This window comes from Pinus tabuliformis, chromosome 6 (genome assembly GCF_031772625.1).
Source record: "Pinus tabuliformis cultivar Carrire ecotype Pingquan chromosome 6, CPIR1, whole genome shotgun sequence".
Classification (NCBI taxonomy): domain Eukaryota; kingdom Viridiplantae; phylum Streptophyta; class Pinopsida; order Pinales; family Pinaceae; genus Pinus; species Pinus tabuliformis.
The window spans coordinates 1,614,720,553-1,614,735,943 of NC_142292.1; the positions used below are offsets into that span (position 1 = coordinate 1,614,720,553).

General features: G+C 40.8%; 1 protein-coding gene across 3 annotated transcripts in view; it reads left to right on the forward strand.

Moving 5' to 3' along the window:
• The window catches only part of LOC149265076 (vacuolar protein sorting-associated protein 52 A-like), a 354,902-nt gene that overhangs the window by 61,857 nt on the left and 277,654 nt on the right, over nucleotides 1-15,391 (forward strand). Inside the window, exon 3 of one of the 3 annotated variants that reach the window (XM_089429125.1) lies at nucleotides 1,261-1,355. The exons of the other annotated variants lie outside the window; for them this stretch is intronic. Within the exon in view, the coding sequence (XP_089285251.1) occupies nucleotides 1,261-1,355 (95 nt within the window). The remainder of the gene's footprint in view (nucleotides 1-1,260; nucleotides 1,356-15,391) is intronic. 3 annotated transcript variants of the gene reach the window in all.

Genomic DNA, 15,391 nt, shown 5'->3' on the forward strand with positions numbered 1-15,391 from the left:
AAGTATGGCCAGTTAGAATTGGTCCCTATTTTAGAAGTGTGGAATTGTGCAGAAGAACTAGCATGGACCACACATTGAGTGAGCAATCCACTGTGCAGTTGAAAGTGGCAGACAACACTGTTGTAGATGTGCTAATATACAACTTAGTGTTTTACAGTACTGCGACCAGGCCACTCATAATGAAGTTTGATTACATTCATTTTTGGTCGTGCAGTGTAGTGCTCTGATCTCATCACAGATGCTACAACAAAACAATGTGGAGTATGCTGGTGTAGATGGAAAACTGAGGAGGACGGTGCCCATAATTCCAATGGTCATGATGGACCAACTCTATTACAGTACTGCGACCAGGTCACACATAATGAAGTTTGGTTACATTAACATTTTGTCATGCAGTGTAGTGCTCTGATCTCATCACAGACGCTACAACAAAACAATGTGGAGTATGTTGGTGCAGATGGAAAACTCAGGAGGATGGTGCCCATAATTAGAATGACCATTGTGGATCAACTCCATAACCCTAAATGTGATAACAAAACAATGTAGAGTGTGCTGGCATAGTTGAATAAGTTGAATAACTCAACAAAATGGTGTATGGAATTTAATAGTCACTTCAGTCCTTGATGCAACCTACTTATACTATTGATAATCTAGTTTTTCATGAGCAAACTTTTTTCCACACTAACAATTTATAATCTTGGATTGAGTTCCCATCTTAAGCTTTACTTATCATCGAAATACTTGTTCAAACCATCGTTTTCTTGTGGATCCTTTTCTTTTTGTTGTACATCAAACCATTCTTAGTTATGTGAGCTGTAATACACTTGAAAGTTGAATTTGTACATTACTGGTCTTCACCTACTAATTGACAGTGTTGATCTCTCTATCTTTGTGGTGTTTTATTCATTTTCACTATGTTACACATGATCTTATAGTATTCACTTCTATTTTGCAATACAAATGACTATTTTCAAGATGATCATATATAAAGAGATCTTCTGATCCAAATCCTGGAAAAATATTTTGAATACACGTGTCCAATATTATCAGAAACTGCTAAATTTTACTTTACACATTAGCAATACCGAATGATGTTCACATAATTTGGTATATCCTTTTTGGGCAAATTAATAAGTTTACTTGGCATTCATTTCCAATTTTCTTGCATATATTTATGTGTTTGCTTACTTTTCCTGTTAATTGGTTTACAAGCATGAGTTGTTCTGCTGCGATTATCTTACTCTTTCTTTAATTGGACAGACTGAGTTAAGAAGTGGAACAGAAGAAGTGCAAAAAGGAGCAATTCAAAAAACTGTCTCAGCCGGAGATCTCACTTTTGGGGATAATGTTGACGGGTAATCATCCCCTTCTCATATAATTGTTAATTTTCTTGGCTTTCTTCACTCACAAGCATCTTGTTGTTTAGCAATTTTATTTTAAATCCTGTACGAAACTCTTCTGTTCAAATCTTGTTTGTTGACATTTTGCATTCTCCTCCTAAGTTGGCTTTGTAGGGAGATTGCTGATGTTACCAAGGATCACCAATATTCCCCAGGTGTCTATTATCTCTCCCCAGGTGATCCTAGCTGCCATATGAGCAGTTGAATAACTTGAATGTTCTACTGTCTCTCACATATCTTTGAATGCTTGTTGTAGGATTAGATAATTTTATTAATTTCCAACAAATGACCAAAAAAGTAGGGTCAATGGGACTGCTGAGTACAAATGTATTAATACAAAGTGGGAGTGCAGACACAGCTCCTAAATAAAGCAAGAAGCAGGAAGTAAGAGAAATAAAGTGAGGTAATGCCTTAATCTAAGATCTAAATAAAACTCTCATGTCTGAATACAAAGACTGGGGAGAGATGAACACAAAAACTGGAATACAAGGAATGAGTGGGACTCAAGGTCTGCTAGCAACTGCTCTCCTACCATCTGAGGCCAAATTGTGGAAACTCTGAATAGAATACCGTCTGGAAGAAGAGGAATTTGAAGATAATCTGGACCATGTACTCTGCTGCTGTCTCAACAATGTTGCCTGCCATTGAGGCTTGGGTGTCCTCTCCTGGTTGTGAGGGGTCTGGAATGGCCACGGCTTGAGAATCACTGAGAAGTGGTGAAAGCCCCACAGTCTCGCATTGATCGAGAGCCAAGCTTCATATTACAAATCATGTGTCTATTGGTACCTTTGGTAGGTAGGAGCATTGGGAAGGAGGAGGTGGTCCTCTAGTAGGATGCTGGTCTAGGAGGTGGCCAGAGAGTATTGGACCGGACTTTGAGGGCCTCATGCATGTAAAGAACTAAGCAACTTTGCTCATGGTACCTGGAGAAATTGGAAAGTGACCATGACTTCCAAAATAGATAGTGAAACTACCCTTGAACCTCATAGTAGAGGGAGCAGCGAAAGATGAAAATGTTCCTTAGTTTCAATGCCTTGAAGATGGCACAATTGATAGATCTTGTTTGACTATTTGCTGTGGTCATTTGTCTCCACCTAAAGCCTATGGGAACACACTTTGGATTGGCCCAGGGGGATTTGGAGGGCATGCATCCAATGATGATGGGTGTACGAAGGTTGGGAAATAAGTTCACCTTTCAGCTCCATGAGATGCTCTACATGAACGACCATCATTCAGGCCAACTCGCTTGATGACTCTATCCAATTGCTCTGTCTGTAGTACTTATATATTTCATTGTGGGTTATCTTATTCAGTACCTGTGTAGTAGGTAGGAGGCAACCAGACACTTCAAGTGGGTATTTGAATTGAGGGAGGTGGTTCGTTCAATAACTCATAAATGCCAAAAGATTTGAAAACCTTGCAAACTAGTTGTGAACCCATCCCAGGGGGTAGGCTAGCCAATGCAATGGCTTTTGAGGAACAATCGACTAGGTATGGTTAGTGGTTTCTGTCCATAGTTGAGTCTGCATAGCCCCAAAGACAGTGGAGGAGATAGGGTTGAAAAGGGTCTTGATGTGAAAGGGTGGGGGGGGCACCAAACCTAATAAAGGGTGATAGGTGTGGGCATTGTATATTTGTATTTAATGAAATGCCGCAAGAGAAGGGTTTGCACCCTCTCAACAGTGGCCCGTGTTGACTCTTTCAAACTAGGCTCCTAGACCTCTAAGTTGTAGAGAATTGTGGCTTGAATAATGGAATCCATGTGAACCATCTTGGATGAAATGTCCTGGAAGTGATGATGGAAGATCTATCTCTTGAGTGGAGCTAAGGTTCCATAGTAGTTATGTCTCAAACTAAAATGAGGCCCTAAGAACTAAATCCCTAAGTATGCCTTGGAACCTGTGATCTTGGTTTCCTCCCCTTTACAGAATGGTAATCTAAGAAGACCTTTTCAACCCATTGAAGATTGTAACCTTGGTTTGACCTAGATTAACCGTCAATTGTCTAAGGTCACAGAAGAGGGCCATAGAGTCCAACTATCTCTGTAGTTCCTTTAGGGAAGAGGCTAGGATGGCCATGTCATCAACCAAATGAAGAATACGAATTAAAAAAAGAGGCACTTTTCACCATCTTAGATGTGCTCATCGAGGAATGATTCCAACTCATTGATGTAAATCTCAAACAGAAGGGAGAAAGCAAGCACCCTTGCTTGATCCTAAGAGTACTCATGATGAAATCTAGCACTTTGTGCGCTGTGCAGACCTGACCCAAAACAAGCTTGTAAGGGTGCATAATGGCTGCCATGAGAATATTATAAATTCTAATATCTTCAAGCCTCTAGAATAAAGGCACTTGTGGGATCAAGCCAAAAGGATTTTCAAAAGCCTACAAAGCAACAACAGACTTGCAAAGAGTGATGCCATGTCTCCTAAATGATGGCTTGGAGCGTGATTATGTGATCAATTGTTTTGTAGGTGGGTTGAAAACCCACTTGCCCTTTTTTCTAATGAGCCTTTTTCAATATTTGTAGCACCCTTGGCTCATTGGAACCTTTGATAAGGGTTTGTAGCATATATCTTCAAGAATGTATGATCAACCATAACCATCATGTAGTTGTTAGGATTTGCATTGGAGCTCAATTTGTGAATTGGGTGGATGGTATGGTGGGTCTAAGTTGGTGGGAAACATATGCTAACAACATGGTTAAACGAGTCAATAATGTAAGAATCAAGGGGGTGAAGCCATGTCTGAAGAATTCGACTTGAAAACCCTCCTCTTTCATTGCTATTCTGGTGGTCATAACTCTTGCTGTCTCTTTGATATCTTTATAAGAGAATAAGTAGCAAGGTTATGGGGGGCGAGGTAACCTTGGTTCTGTGTTGCCTAATTATATTATATAGAGTAGAAGTATGGTTGAACATGGAGCTAACATTGAGGTTTGAGGGGAGGGGGCAGTGGTGAGGTAAAATGGTGTGCTAGAAGGTTTTGGGGAAGTGACGAAGTGGAGCACACAATTCATGTCTCTTATGTTAGATATAGAGGCGTTCCTTGTGGTGAAGGAGGTAGTGTAAAAGTATTAGAGATTGAGGTAAGAAGAGTGATTATGAGGAAAGAAAAGTTGAAGTTGGTTATGGAGAGCTTTACAGTGCTTGTTATACCACTAGTTCATGGGTAATACCTAATTTTGGGAGAGTGGGTTGTTGGAAATACTGAGAGGGGGGTGAATCAGTATTTTCTTTCAATTGTTATTGTTATTATAATAAAGAAATGTATAAGTATAATTTTATTGAGTAAAATAATAAATATAGTATAAATGTGTTCCAAGCTCCAACTTGGTTTTGATGAGGCTCCGACCTCTAGGGCTTTGACCATATCTTGTCAAGGCACCAACCTTGGATTTAGGGGCACCAACCTTGGATTTAGGAGCACCAACTCCAAGGACACCAATCCTTCCAATTCTGAGGCACCAACCCTATCTTTCAAGATGAACAGGTCAAGAGATTGTCCTCTCGCACTGTCTTCAGCTTCCTTCTTCGCTCAGCCTTCGGCTTCTACTGTACCTTCTGCGTTTGCCAGACCTTAGGCTTCTACTGCACCTTCTGCGTCTGCCAGACCTTTGGCTTCTACTGCACTGTCTGCATCTGCTAGACCTTCGACTTCCTCTGTTTCTTCAAGTTCACGAGTTGTGAACTTTCCTTGTTCTCTGTGATAGATGCCTAATACGCCTGAATCATATAAAGCGTTTCAACTTGTATATGTATATATGTATGAGTTTTGCCAATGAATCGAAACGACACGTTCAAAGGTGGAGGAGCCGACTTGTGATGTCGCATATTAAAATTATATCAGAGAGGCCCTTTTTTTTAATATTCATCCAATAGACTTGATTATTCACGGAAACCATATAAGAGCTGCTATACCCACATGGAGGTCCCACATGCCACGTCATCACCTTTAATCCCGCAATTGCAATTTCATGAGAATCAGAGTCATTCCTTTAATCCTATAATCGCAACTTCATAAAAATCGGAGGTTTTACAAGTGTGCACATGCTCTGTCTTCTGATGGAGTGGATGCGATATTCAATGAACTGTTTTTAATGAATCCATCGGGTCCACAATATTATCGCAATCGGCAGTTTGACATTCCTTTGAACTTTGCGATTACTGCGGATGCGATATTTAATTAAGCCATGCTATAATGGTGCAACGGGTCCGCAATGCTATCGCAATCGGTGGTTCGGGGTGACAACCCTTTATGATTTGTGTAACTTTCGATACCCGGACGCAATACTACATAAAGGTGTATTTTAATGGAGTTGTCGGGTCTGTAGTAATATCGCAATCAGTGTTTTAACGTGACATCCTTTAAGACTTATGGTACATAACTTCCGACACGGTGGACGCGATATAACATAACGGTGTATTCTAATAGAGCGGTTGGGTCCGCATATATATCGCAATCGGCGATTTGAACATAACATCCCTTTATGGCTTGCGATTATGCGACGAATGCGATATTGTATGGGGTTGTTACCATAACCTGTTTCGGGTCCGTAGTACATATCGCATTGGGGGTTTTGGGTAGTGGCACATAATAGACCGTTGGTAAAGTCACTGATATTATATATTGTCGAAAGGGTTCCCATGGTTTATTACTTCCTCCGATATGGCTCCTCCGACGTTTTCTTCTTTGCTCCTCCGATATCATTGTTTCTCTTTGTTCTGTCGACGACACTTACCCTTGGGCATATGCGATAACCTGCTTCCTTGATGGCTTCTGATGAACTCTTCCTCTTACTCTTTGGCTTCATGGCTTCTCCTTTTTACTCTTTCTCCTCTTCTGATGGCATCTGATATCTTTCCTCCTCGGTTCCACTGTTTCTATTATGTTTGTATTCAATCCTTGGATCCTCCATGAGTAGTATTATGATCAATGGGCAACCACACATGTCACAAGAATTTCCCGTCACAAACACTACCATATTGACATCAATGAAAACCTAGATTAACAATCTCCCCCTTTGTCATTGATGGCAATATTCTTCTTCTCTCCCCCTTTGACATCAATGGCAAAAAGGTGCACAAGAACTACCCCTGTCGAACTGCTCCCCCTATCATGCAACATCTTTATGAATCAACTTAATGTGATGCTAGAGAAATAACCCTCTTCTTTTGGCGAAGATGTTCAAATGCTTCTCGAGGAAGAGGTTTTGTGAAAATATCAACGATTTGCTCCTTAGTATTGATATATTCCAAGTTGATGTTTTGTTCAACTACTTGTTCACGAAGGAAATGATACTTGATTGGTATATGTTTGGTCTTTGAGTGCATCACTAGATTTTTGCTGAGACTGATAGTTCTTGTGTTATCACAATAGATGGTGATTAGTTGATTGGTACCTATGTTGACATCTTTCAGAGCTTCCTTCATCCATAATATTTGAGTACAACAATCTGCAGCAGCTATATACTCGGCTTCAGCTGTAGATAGTGATATGGATGTTTGTTTTTTGCTGAGCCAAGATACTAGACAATCTCCCAGGAAGAATGCATTTCCACTAGTACTTTTTCGATCATCGACACTTCCGGCCCAATCAGCATCGGTGTATGCAGTCACAGTAAGAGTTGAGCTCTTAGGGTACCAAAGACCAAAATCAAGACTTCCTTTCAAGTATCTGAGAATTCTTTTTACAGCGAACAAATGGGATTGTTTAGGAGCTGATTGAAATCTTCTGACCATTCCTACTGCTTGCGTAATGTCAGGTCTCGTAGCAATTAAGTATAGGAGGGCTCCAATTATTGACCTGTAATGAGTTGCATCTACCGGAGGAGAGTCATCATCTTTGCTAATTTGCAATCTGTGGTCACAGGTGTGCTCATGGGTGCACAGTCTTCCATTCCATATCTTTTAAGCATGTCCTTAAGATATTTTGCTTGAGATATGAACATGCCTGCCGTGGTTTGAGATACTTGTAGTCCAAGGAAGTAAGATAACTCTCCTATCATCGACATTTCGAACTTTTTGGACATATTGTGAGCAAACTCATGGCTCATCTCATCATTATTACTAGCAAAAATCAGATCATCAACATAGACAAGAGTGACTAGTAACTTATCCTCATCGATCTTTATGTAGAGATTACTTCTTGCCACCCCCTTCTTGAAGCCTTCTTGTTGTAGAAAGTGATCCAATCTTGCGTACCAAGCTTTAGGAGCTTGTTTCAACCCATATAATGCCTTTTTCAACTTACAAACAAAGTCTTTTCCTTCTGCTAGATTAAACCCTTCTGGTTGCTCCATGTAGACTTCTTCCTTGAGTTCCCCATTCAAAAATGCTGATTTTATGTCCATTTGATAGATTTTGAATCCTTTTGAGCAAGAAAATGCCAAGAACATCCGTATAGCTTCCGTACAAGCTACTGGTGCAAAGGTTTCTTCAAAGTCGATTCCTTCAATTTGTGAATAGCCTTTACAAACAAGCCTTGCTTTATTTCTGATGATTTGTCCATCTTCATTCATTTTGTTTTTGAACACCCACTTGGTTCCAATTATATTTTTATCCTCTGGATGAGGTACTAGCTCCCATGTCTCATTCTGCTCGATTTGAGACATTTCTTCTTCCATGGCTTTTACCCAATGAGGATCCTTACTTGCTTGAGTAAATGTTTCTGGTTCTATCATAGATAGGAGAGCAACATCATTTTTCTTTGGTGTACTTGTCATTCTTCTTCGAGTTTGCATCCCTTCATCTATATTGCCAATAATCTGCTCTTCTGGGTGATGTTTTTGGAGAAAATTCACCTTTGAAGGGGTTTGAGATGGTTCTTTTTCCTTGTGTTTTTCTTGATCTTTTTCCTCTTTTTCAGGTTTTTCTTCGTTTTCTTCAACGAGAAGGTCAACTTCATGATCTTCAATTTCTTTTTCTGGAAGGTCTTCATCAATCTTCACATCAATGCTTTCCACTATTTTCCGTAGTCGATTATTGTAGCACTTGTAGGCTTTGCTCCTTGTAGAATATCCAAGGAATATTCCTTCGTCAACCCGAGAATCAAATTTTCCTGGTGAGTCATCATTGATTTTTATGAAGCACTTGCTTCCAAAAATCTTGAAGTATTTTACTGAAGCAGGTCTTCCTTTCCATAATTCATAAGGAGTCTTCTCATTATTTGGTCTTAGTTGAGTTCGATTCAAGGTATAAACAGCTGTCCCGACTGCTTCTCTCCAAAATTTTGGCTGCAAGTCAACTGCTATTAACATTGTTCTTGCCATTTCTTGAACAGTTCGGTTTCTTCTTTCAACTACCCCATTTTGCTTGGGTGTTCTGGCAGAAGAGAGTTCTCTTTCGATTCCATGTACTTTACAGAATTCATCAAATTCTTTTGATGTGAATTCTCCCACTCTATCCATTATAAGACATTTAATCTTAGAATCCTTTTCATTTTCTACAAGAGCTTTAAGATTCTTAAAACATTCAAATGCTTTAGATTTATATTTTATGAAATATACCCACACATCAACAAATAAAGCAAAGTACCTTTCTCCTTGGAGTGCTAGAGTTTTAGTTGGTCCACATAAATCAGCATGGATGATCTCCAAAGGTTTTGATGTAGAAAACTCCTTGGTCTTGTGGCTGGTTCTAGTTTGCTTTCCATGTTGACATGGACCACATACTCCTTGATTTGGCTTGAATAACTTTGGGATGTCTCGTACTGCATTAATCTTGCTGATATTGATCAAGTTATCGAAACTTGTATGTCCAAGTCGCTTGTGCCACAACCAACTTTCAGAATGTAGACGTTATCTGATGTTCTAACTGCTTTCGCCACAAGTTCCCTCGAGGAAGAGTTCGTTATTTCACAATCTTTAGTGCTAAAGACAACATTATGTCCTTGATCATAGATTTGGCTAACACTCAAGAGATTGTGTTTGAGCCCGTTTACTAGCAAAGCATTTTGAGCCTTTCCTTTTCCATTAATAAGGGTAATAGTTCCTTTTCCAGCAATTTTGGCAGATCCACTTCCAAAGTATACCTTTCCTTCCTTTTTGTTCAATGAGACAAACTTCCTTTTGTCACCTGTCATATGTTTGGAGCACCCACTATCGACAAACCAATGATTTTCATCACTGTGAGTACATAGAGCTAGGCCACATTTATCCATGTTGGGATTCTCATTTTTTGCTTCTCTTCTTTTGAGGGGGCAATTTTGTTCATTATGTCCACTATCATTACATAATGAGCAAATTGGATCAAGTTTGGCCAAGGGATCAAAAGAGTTGTAGGTCTTCATTTGTTCTTGTCCTTTGAGACCATATGGTTTGTTTGTTTGATCCTTAAATTTTGGTGTTTCATTCTTATGAGCCATGCAATGTTTAGCTTGATGACCAAAATTTTTACAATAAAAACAATGCCCAAAAAAGATAGTTTTGTACCTATTGTAATAGCGATGATTTGAATCAAAATTCTTCCTTGGAGTTACTCTCTCTTCATTCTTTGGATTTGAGATGGGTCTTTGATGAGATAATCTTTCTTCTTTTGGGTTGCTGGAAAGTATGTCAGCGTAGCTTTTTGCATTATTCTTAGTACTTGATGATTCTCCCTTAAAACCTATCCCAGATTTGTCATGTTGAGGTTTTTGATCATTTAGGATAATGTCAAGTATTTGAGAGCTTTCCCAACCCTTTTTGACTTGCTCCAATTCCTTCCTCAGAGATACTATTTCGGCTTCATGTTCTTCACAAATTTCTTCTTTTTCTTTTAGCTTATTTTTCAAGAGGTCTTCCCTTCTTTTTGCTTCCTCCTTTTCTACCTTGAGAGAAATGATTTTATTTCGTAATTTCTCATTTTCTTCAGTGGCATTCATTAACAATTCGTCTACATTTCCTACTAGACCTGAATCATCATCATTTGTGAATGCCATGAATAATACTTCTTGGCTTCCAGCATAGTCATTTTCTTCATCAGATTCATCATTACCTCCTTTGCGATGAGGGAAATGATTAGTTGATTTCTTTTTGATGACTACAAATTCATCTTCATCAGACTCATCTTGCTTAGAGAAGAAATTCTTCTTATTGAACCCTCTTTTTTTGTATACCATCCTTTTAGAATTTTCCTCATCATCACTATCATGCTTAAGAGGACATTTTGCAGCATAATGACCTATTCTTCCACATTTGAAACAAATAAGAGGGTACTTACCTTTTAGCTTAGATCCTTTCTTTAGTCTTCGTACAAATTATGCCAATTCGGATTCAACATCGGAGTCATCACTACTGGTATTCCATTCTTTCCCCTTTTTTGATTTTGAGGCCTTGAATGCTGCATCTTTGGAACTTGGGCTTCCTTTTCTCATCTCATAGGCAATGAGGATTCCATGAAGTTCATCCATCTTGAGAGTATCTAGGTCCTTCATTTCTTCTATAGCACTTACTTTGGAGTCAAATCTATCTGGGAGAGATCTTAAGACCTTTTGAACAATAGTGCTTTCTTCAATGTTTTCTCCCAATCCTTTAAGAGAGTTGACCACTTCAGCTACTCGGAGAAAGTATGATGCAATATCTTCTTCATCATCCATTTTCAGACTTTCAAATTGTCTTCTATGAGTTTGAAGCTTTGCCTTCTTAACTTTGGAGTCCCCATCGTATAAGCTAACTAGCTTATCCCATACTTCTTTGGCCGAGTCACAATTCATGACTTTTGTAAATTCAGAATCAGTGATTCCACTAGTGATGGAATTTAAGGCTTTTGCATTTGCAATGTAAGCTTTCCTTTCGTCTTGATCTGTTGGAAGAGTGGAAGGAGCTGTGTACCCATTTAAAACCGAATGCCAAACTTCAGGTCCAAGGGACATTAAGTAGTAGGACATTCTTTTTTTCCAAAAACCAAAATTTGTGCCATCGAACAGAGGAAGTCTTCCTGACACTTCTTGATTTCTCATTGTGACTAAGAAGCCTTCTTCTAGCTGTTGGAAATACTGGGGGGGGGTTCAATCAATATTTTCTTTCAATTGTTATTATTACTAGTTTAATTCTTCACAATTTAAATAGAGAAATGTATAAGTATAATTTTATCGAGTAAAATAATAAATACAGTATAATTGTGTTCCAAGCTCCAACTTGGTTTTGATGAGGCTCTGACCTCTAGGGCTTCGACCCTATCTTGTCAAGGCACCAACCTTGGATTTAGGAGCACCAACTCCAAGGACACCAATCCTTCCAATTTTGAGGCACCAACCCCAAGGGCTCCAACCCTATCTTTCAAGATGAATCAGGTCAAAAGATTGTCCTCCCGCTCTGTCTTCAGCTTCCTTCTTCGCTCGGCCTTCGACTTCTATTGTACCTTCTACGTCTACCAGACCTTCGACTTCTACTGCACCTTCTCTGTCTGCCAGACCTTCGGCTTCTACTGCACCTTCTGCATCTGCCAGACCTTCGGCTTCCTCTGTTTCTTCAAGTTCACGAGTTGTGAACTTTCCTTGTTCTTTGTGATAGATGCCTGATACGCTTGAATCATATGAAGCGTTTCAACTTGTATATGTATATATGTATGAGTTTTTCCAATGAATCGAAACGACACGTTCAAAGGTGGAGGGGCCGACTTGTGATGTCGCATATTAAAATTATATTAGAGAGGCCCTTTTTTCTTAATATTCATCCAATAGACTTGATTATTCACGGAAACCATATAAGAGCTGCTATACCCACATGGAGGTCCCACATGCCACGCCATCACCTTTAATCCCGCAATCGCAATTTCATGAGAATCAGAGTCATTCCTTTAATCCCGCAATCGCAACTTCATAAAAATCGGAGGTTTTACAAGTGTGCACATGCTTTGTCTTCCGATGGAGCGGATGCGATATTCAATGAATTGTTTTTAATGAATCCATTGGGTCCACAATATTATCGCAATCGGCAATTTGACATTCCTTTGAACTTTGTGATTACTGCGGATGCGATATTTAATAAAGCCATGCTATAATGGTGCAGTGGATCCGCAATGCTATCGCAATCGATGGTTCGGGGTGACAACCCTTTATGATTTGTGTAACTTCCGATACCCGGACGCGATACTACATAAAGGTGTATTTTAATGGAGCTGTCGGGTCCGCAGTAATATCACAATCAGTGTTTTAACATGACATCCTTTAAGACTTACGGTACATAACTTCTGATGTGGCGGACGCGATATAACTGTTAGCTCTGCTACATACTTCAGCATTTGGAAGACCAGATATCAGCTTGGTCGTGTGTTTGTGCTCAGAAGGCAGATCACAGCAGTCTTTTCCTCCCTTCTCCTTCATTTCCCTTATACTTCTCCATTCCCCGAATAAACCCTTTGAAATCCGACAAAGCCCTTTTTAGCCCCTTTTCCTTAAGCCCTGAGCGCTTAACCCACGAAACCGTGCCCATATAATCCTCCGTTGCAATCGTAGCCGTCGATCGCACATCGCCCGATCCAACGGTCCCCGCCGCGAGTAACCTGCACAGCTGCTTCCGCACCGTCCGATCTACTCCGCCGCGATCGGACGGCGTTCGCACCTCCCGATCCTGCGAGCTGCCCACTCGTTAACTTGCGGGGAAAGCGGTTTTTGCCCCGTCACATCCGCCACGTGTCGAGCGCTGATTGTGATCATGCGCTTGCGTACGATTACCGCCCGACCCCCGTAAGCGGTGCGGGCAATACCGCTTACCGCCTACTCGCTTGTCCCCGTGCGTTAACCCCCCATGCATGTCTTCCGCCCGATCACTGTCGGATCTGTCCGCCCGAGATCCGATGGCTCACGACTGTCCGACCGAGATCCGACGGCTCACGACTGTCCGCCTCCCGTTTCCGTCCATTACTCCCGGCCGTTAAGTCCCCGCGCAGCTTCTGCCCCGATCACCGTTGGATCTTCCCGTGTTTAATCCAATGGCCCTCGTCCATCCCGATCCCATATCTCCCCATACCTTCTGCAAAACAATCCCCGCCATCGATCACTGCGATCCAACGGTTGATGTTCGTCCTCCGCCCACTCGTACATCCTCCATGAAGTCAACACACCCTGGTCATGCCATGCACCTGAAGGACGATAGTGATCATCTACCAAGTACCTGGTGCATTTCCTCTCCAACAACCGCATTCAAGAAACAGAGTGGCCGAAGAACGAGAAGGACAAGCCTTGAGCAGTTAAACGCATTTATCAGTTATGGAATGTCTTCCATATTGCACTCCACCTGCTCAAGAAGGACAACAGAATATCAAAGAAGATCAAGTCCGTTCACCAAAGCAAGCAGATTGCAGCAGAGACCCATACTGGATAGTTAAAGCGGTTGGTGGTCAATTATGACCCCTCCACGCATAGAACAATAGAATATTTTTGTAATCAAACTCTATATATACCCTGAACACAGATGTAATCATGGTTGATGGTTGTTGTTTTGATGTAAGGTTCAACTTCTGGAGACTGTAACTACTTTGATACTTGCAGCGTCTGGTCTTCATTTTCAGCTAATACAAGCTTCTTTTGCTGTTAATTGCTTACTTTCCATTTCTATTCTGTTTTAGGCTGTGCCTGTTATGCATTTGTTCATGTGCTCTTGATATTTAGCATTAGAGGGGCTGTCATTCCACCTCTGTGTTGAAGTCTAGTATGTATCATTGAATGTGTTATGCAGGTTTCTGTTTACTTAGTGCCAGAGAGCTGTCAGCCTGTCTGTGCATTAGGAAATAGATTTGCAGACTTCTTTACTGGTTGGAGCCAGCCATCACATGGTCTTGTGCATCCGCTGCTGTGGTTAGTATTCTCCATGTTCGCCTAATCCTCAAACTGTGAGTAATTGGTGGTCTAAAGCCTTGTAGTCTGGGGGTGTTCACCCATGTCTGGAGTTAAGCATAGTAGAAGTGGTTATCTGGCTTGGACAAGCATCATTCCTTCCATTCATCCATTTCAAACATTTTGTTGAGTTTGTAATGTTCCCGAGCATCTCCGAGATACAACCTAGGAGAGTTTCTTGGGGTGATAACAATAACATAACAGTGTATTCTAATAGAGCAGTTGGGTCCGCATATATATCGCAATCGGCGATTTGAACAGAACATCCCTTTATGGCTTGGGATTATGTGACGAATGCGATATTGTATGGGGCTGTTACCATAACCTGTTTCGGGTCTGTAGTAGGTATCGCATCGGGGGTTTTGGGTAGTGGCACACAATAGACCGCTGGTAAAGTCACCGATATTATATATTGTCAAAAGGGTTCCCATGGTTTATTACTTCCTCCGATATGGCTCCTCCGACGTTTTCTTCTTTGCTCCTCTAATATCATTGTTTCTCTTTGTTTTGTCGACGAAACTTACCCTTGGGCTTATGCGATAACCTGCTTCCTTGATGGCTTTTGATGAACTCTTCCTCTTACTCTTTGGCTTCATGGCTTCTCCTCTTTTGATGGCATCTGATATCTTTCCTCCTCGGTTCCACTGTTTCTGTTATGTCTGTATTCAATCCTTGGATCCTCCTTGAGTAGTATTATGATCAATGGGCATCAATGGGCAACCACACGTCACAAGAATTTTCCATCACAAACACTGCCATATTGACATCAATGACAACCTAGATTAACATGGGTGCAGGATTGAGTGAGGTGGGGGTATGTCTTGAGGTCTGCCTCCCAAATTATCAAGGAGAGTTTATCATATTTGGTGGAGGTTGACTCAAGTGATGAAAGCTAGGAGTTGATGGGGACTATTAGGGATAGGTGGTTGGAGAAGATGAGAGGCTCACCCTTGTAAAAGAGGATAGTGGTCCAATTTGGGGTTGATTAGGGAGAGGTGGGTGAACATCGGGGATTGGACTGAAGGGAAAATTAAAGTATGGCCTGGTTGGCTAAAGGGATAATGTATACCAAGGGATGTCATTTAAATGGGAGGAGGCTATGGTTGGCCATGATGTAATCCACTATGCTAGAATGACCACCATGGGGAAGGCATGTGAAGTTGCTAGAGCTCATG